At 44.3% G+C, this 6,000-nt stretch overlaps 1 protein-coding gene across 1 annotated transcript in view; it reads right to left on the reverse strand.

The window, feature by feature from the left end:
* Positions 1–5,655, reverse strand: part of FAM214A (family with sequence similarity 214 member A) — a 61,305-nt gene extending 55,650 nt beyond the window's left edge. The window contains exon 1 of the mRNA XM_030577043.1: positions 4,180–5,655. Coding sequence (XP_030432903.1) covers positions 4,180–4,195 — 16 coding nt within the window. The 5' untranslated portion in view covers positions 4,196–5,655. The remainder of the gene's footprint in view (positions 1–4,179) is intronic.
* Between the last annotated feature and the right edge of the window lie 345 nt (positions 5,656–6,000).

A 6,000-nucleotide genomic window follows, 5' to 3' on the forward strand; every position in this document is an offset into this window, starting at 1 on the left:
AAATTCTTGATTTGTGGCCAGCACTACTCCCAACTTCCTATAAATCCCAGTCTTCATCCTCTTTCCCAACACCCACTGGAAAGTCTTTCACGTACAGCCTCAATGTGACAAGGCTGGCCAAATTTCTATTAAGGTTGAATTATCAGCTTTCCCCTCACTGATCACTGGAAAGAGACCTAAGGGGGTCTCAACCCAACTGCTAGGAACAGACCACTGAGCACTTCCAATCTTGATTTCTCTGGAAAGTAGGAAGGAGAGAGGAGCATAATCTTCAGCCTGATGGTCTCCTCTTTTTTTGCTTGGATGACAGGATAGAAGCGAGTCATCCAGGAAATCTTCCCCTTTCCCTGAAGCAGGATGGTGTGGGAAGGAATTAACTCTTAAAAGTACAGATGATTCCTTCCTAGAGAACTTACAGTCTAATTCTAGATGGGTCACAAATGACCGAGCCACAAAAGCTTAACAAACAGTGGAGAAAGGGTAAGGAAAGAGAAGGGTTAATACATTAGTAAGACCAAACAGCTACTCAATGTATATGTACACCTCTTGTTGGAACTTGGTTCCATTAAATTATACATAAAATAACTAGTTTATGGAATGCAATAGGCAGGTACCTACTGAGAGCAAAAGAGGCCGAACACCATCACTGCAAAAGAACAGTATATCTGTGCAAGCAAATTTCTGTACTTGCAGATAGGACATTACACAAACATGGATTTGTCAACACAGGAATTTGTTTTCTCTTAAAATTGCACACTGTAGCTTCTGTGACCAGTAATGAAATCGGAGATTCTTACTTAATTACGACTCCAGGAAAAACACCAAATATTGCAAGACTTATGATAGAATTGTGAGACTTGGCAACAACGTACCAAATAATAATGCCAGTGCAGATATGGTACAGACAAGTGATCATCAATGCTTTAACTACCATGTCATCTAGATCTGCTGAGAGTACGGTTAGGTGACAGCAGTTAAGGGGCCAGCTGCCTATCTACATTAATGCTCCCAGTGGTGGAGCTCCAGGGAAGTTTAAGTGAAAAAGTCTAGTGAAGACACACCCAATTAAGGCTCACATTTAACTGTGATGAGGCTACATATTTCCTTGCACTTCCAGATCTACGAACGATTTCCCTAGCTTCCAAGATTGCTCCATGACCTTGTCTTTCGGAGGTCTATACTCATGCTTTCCCAGAAACATTTCTTGTCTTTATCCTTTGCAATTTTCAACCTTCTCTCATTATAAGGCATACTATGTATTTTAGATCCTCTATCCCATATAAACTTCTATCCCACATAAACCTTCCCTCTTGTTAGTAAGAGCAGGGCATCAGAATTAGTTCCCCTCTTCTTTCCTTTCCTGTCTGCCATTCCTCTCTACTGGTGACTCTGTAACTTATCTACACTACAAATGTTTTGCCAGTATAGCTACAGCAGTACAGTTATACTGGCAAAGCCCCCATGTAGGCACAGCATAAACCAACAGTTTGTCAGCCAGTATACCACCTCCCTGAATGACATTAATTATGCTGATGCAAGCAGTCTTCCACTGACATAGGTGCGTCTACTCTGGGGCATTTGCCAGAATAGCTATGTTGGCTAGGGGGTGTGTTTTTTCACACCCCTGACTGACACAGCTATGCTGACAAAACTTTGTCGTGTAGATCTGGTCTCTGTGAAAAGCTCATAATTAGGTACTGCCATAAAGGTATGTCAAACAATCATCCTCCTTCTTTCCCCCTCAAACATTTGTATCTTTCAGTCCTTTTGGGTAAAGTCTTAGTTAACCATTACCTTAATTAAAAAAACAAATCTTTTCTCCACTTGGTTTTTGAAGGTATATACGCCTCCAGAAAAAAAAAAAAATCCAGTTCAAATGACCTGCCCCATTCATCCAACTCAGAAATGCAGAAGTACAGTATTCTTCCGTGCACAGACACAAAGGCTCAAACATACAGACTACTAACCACCTTGAAAATACAGATTTCAAAATTTCTCATAGTTAAACTGGAGTTATCAACAATTATGCTAAATAAGTTTATTCCATATCTTTTAAATTTCCTTCTTTCTGATTAGCTATTGTGTGCTCATTATGGGTCTTTGTCCAACATGTTGTAGGTCTGTACCACAATTTAGGCCTTGACAAACTGACAGCAATGCTTGTCTTGTGTCCTTCACTATTAATTTGCAACAAATGGGAGCAGGTGATTGCACACTTGACTGCTTGCTCTACTGTGGTGCAGCTGCTATGCAGAAGGCAGCACATGTAAACATTTGCATGATTTGTGCCTCTGTAAGCGCATCTGTGGGCTGCATGTGGCATTTAGGCAGCACTTGCATAACCCCCTTTGTATATAGTATTACTCAAGTACATTAAAAAACAGTACACATTTAAGCTAGAGATATTCATTTACTAAAATGGCTATTCACATTCTCTATTTGTTGTGAAAACAACTATGACTGTTTTAAAAACCCCAACTTATTTTCATTTGCTGTTGATCTAAAAGCAGTTTAAACATATTACTGAACATTCTATACTGTCCGAAGATTCTTAGAGATAACTAAATGTAATCTCACTCTACTAAATGCCAGTTTCCATGAAAAAAACCTTACCACTTTTTGTTTCTCAACAAATCCACTCATCTCTACATCATATTAATTAAAAGACATTAACCATTCCACAAGCATCTTAAAATATGAACTAGACAACTGCATTTTCCTGAGTTACAAAAGCACAGACAAAGGTCAATTAGAGCTTTTAGAATAGTTTAAAACTGCAAATATTGACTCTGGTTTTATCTGATTATTTATTTTGAAATTTTGAGTTCACCTTTGTGGTAGACAGCTAAGCTTTCAAACTTCAGTCAAGTGTGCACACTACAAACAGCTTGCTTGGAACAGTCAGATTTCAAAAAAAATAAAATAATAATAATACTCCTTTGCTTCTTAGTAGCACCTACCTGCTTTAAAGTACAAGCAATTGTTTTTAAACTGTGAATGTACACATTACTAATCAACCTGTGCTGTCCATTTTTAATATACAATCACAGATTGTAATATGTCTACGAAGGATGTTACAGAGTGTGGAAAATAATAATAGGCATCTATGCAAGGTCCATATTAACAACTGTATCATAAAAAGCTTAATGGAAATAGTTACTGCACATGCATATTAATGTTTAACACTCAATATCTAGATTATTTTAAAGCACTTCTCAAATACCAAAAAAAGTTATTCATAGTATAGGCAAATAGAGACATATGTTTTTAAAACTAAAAAGAAGTTAGGTTAAACAAAAAATAGCAGCAGGAAAAACAGAAAAAAAATAAAAGTAATTTATAAAAGCAGCTATGCAAGATTTTTTGAAAATTCTTTAGTATGACAAATAATAAAATTTGCTCACAGCCTGCTTGTTGGCTAAGTGAGGCAAATTTTTACAGCAATATACCCCAATAATATCGTTTAGAAGAGAAGCCATGACATATTTTTAACTCTAGGGGCATCAGCAGCTGTTGTTATACTGTATACAAGAGCTGAACTGATAGAAACAGATACATTCTCAGTGCACCTTATTTTGCCTATGGATTAGTCATACAAAAATATAATCAAACAGTATGACTATTTCAACCTGCTGCTGTTTACCTGACTAAAAAGAATCCCTTGTATCAAACCTAAATAAAATATTCTTTAACAGTTATAGTTGTTTTAGATGTGTTTCTGCGCTGCACTTACCTGCATTTACATATCCCTGATTTATGCCAGGATTGCCTGATGATGGCTGACTGTATCTGTGACTGATTTCTTTGTTTAAAATGTTGCAACTGTTTGATAATAGTCTGAATACAACTCTGATGTTTAACTGATACTATCTCCCAGGGCAAAAGGTGTTTACTATAATGAGTTTCTGCTTCCTTTTCCTGAGCTCTACTGGTAAAATTAATTAATCCATTTAAACAACAGAATTAAAAAAAAAACCCACTAACAATATCCAGTTCTGTCTAATTAATTTCAGACTACACCTTATATTATATCCTTCTCAGTATTTCCTGGACTGAACCAAAGCAGCAGTTGTATTCTTTCCTTTCCCCTCAACCAGAAGCAGTGATAATTTAGGAAGGCCTTAAAAAACAGGCTGTTTCTAAAATTAGAAAAAAATAAACTCTTAATAAATCATTTACCTCTTTCTGGCTTCATTTTCACTCCCAGTCTGCTTCTTCCCAGATCTCTGAAATGAGCTTATAAGGTTTTTCGTTGTTCTTCTTCCGAAGACTCTCTGATGCTCTCTCTGGCTAGTTTTATTTATTTTTGTGTAAAACAATAAAATAAAACCCAGCACTCCACTCCTTAGGGCTTACAAGATCCTGCTGCTAACAGCTAGGCCTCCTCCTTGCATTCATTGTGGTGGCAGCAGCTGTCTGCGGAGAAAAGCTAAACACAGCCAGTCTCTCTCTCTCTCTGGAACTTGCCAATGTGTCCTTCCTTGACACAGCGTCTAAGTAGGTCTATTTATAACCTGCCGGGGTAAAATCCCACACCACTGCCACCTAAACTCACCCCCCAGCAGAAAGAGCCTCTGAGTCACAGCCGCCACAGGCAATGTCAGCCTAGGCTGCCTGGAGTCCACTCCTTTTTACCTGCTCCAGGAGGGCAAGACGCCAGACCCCTCCAACTGCCCTCCCCCTCCTCTATACAAATGCTCCTGGCTCGCAGCAGCCCCTCACACCATCGATCGCAATAGGGGCTGGAAGAGAGGGCAGCCCCATCCCCGCGCCCCTGAGCGCAGTCAGTGCCCCGGCTGATCTCGCTGCCCCCTCATCCAGCCAGGGCTGACCTGGATTTGGGACTCGTCTCTCACACCCTCCGCTCACGAGCGACCCCGCTCTGCCTGCCCGCCTAGCCCCGCTCCTGGCATACCGCGATGGGGGAGGAGGGGACTCGTACCAGCCGGCACAGCCGTTCCGCCCTCCCAGCTCCCTGTCAGTGCCCCCCACCTGCCCGCCTCTGACAGGGCTTGCGCAGCCCGCTCCGCCTGTCACACAGACACCCCCTCCGATCAACGCCCCCTGCGGGGCGGGCTAGCCCTGCACCGGCACCTGGCTAGCGCCGGGGGCGGCCGCATGCCGCACTCATCTCCCCCTCCGCGCCCGGCCACAGCCGCTGCTCGCCTGCCGTGCCCCGTCCCCCTCTCCCGGGATGTCACAGGCTCATCTCCCAGGCCGAGGCCGGGAAACTGTGGGGCGGCGGCTGAGGGGAGCGGATACCTGCCCCGGCAGCGCCACGACACCCCCCGACACGGCACCGCCCCTGCCCTCCGCTCGCCCGCCTGCCTCACTTCTGCCTCCTCCCCGCTACGGCGCCCTCCGCTCCCTCTCGCTGCTGCCACAGACGGCTGTTTTCCATGGCTCTGCCGCCGCTCGGCGCTGCTGACTAACTCTCCTCCTCGCCGCCTGGCACCTCTCTGCCTCCGGCCACACGGGCCGCACGCATCACATCCACCCCAGGCGTTGCCAAGCGCTGGAGCAGGGCTGGGGGGAGGGGGCGTGTGCTAAACTCGGCGGCTGCACCTAAGGCCAGAGGGAGGAGGGCCCCGGCGGGGACAAGTGTGTCCCGGTGACTGGGCAGCGATAGGACCCCGCTCCCCCACCTCCCGGCTCTGTTTGCCTTGTCAAAACGCTGCCAGGGTCACATGTCCCAACAACAACCAATCCCCTCTCTTCACTTCCTCCTTGGCCCCGAGCCCGGGAAGGAACTCAGTTGTTATAGCAACAAAGCCCAAGAACAACTTAGGCCTGATTGCTGCGTAAGGGTGACTCCTCTCCCCTCCCCCAAATCCCACCACCACAGGTGGGGAAGGGAGCTGCAGCTGCTTTGACTGACAGGCTGTCCAGCTTAGTGTAAATATAGTTAACATAGACCAGGACAACAACAAAAAACCCTGTGGTCAGGGTTTCTGCGGACACCCCCTGCCAGTATGAACGGCAGTGATGCAGACACCCACT

This window comes from Gopherus evgoodei, chromosome 10 (assembly GCF_007399415.2).
Source record: "Gopherus evgoodei ecotype Sinaloan lineage chromosome 10, rGopEvg1_v1.p, whole genome shotgun sequence".
NCBI lineage: Eukaryota > Metazoa > Chordata > Testudines > Testudinidae > Gopherus > Gopherus evgoodei.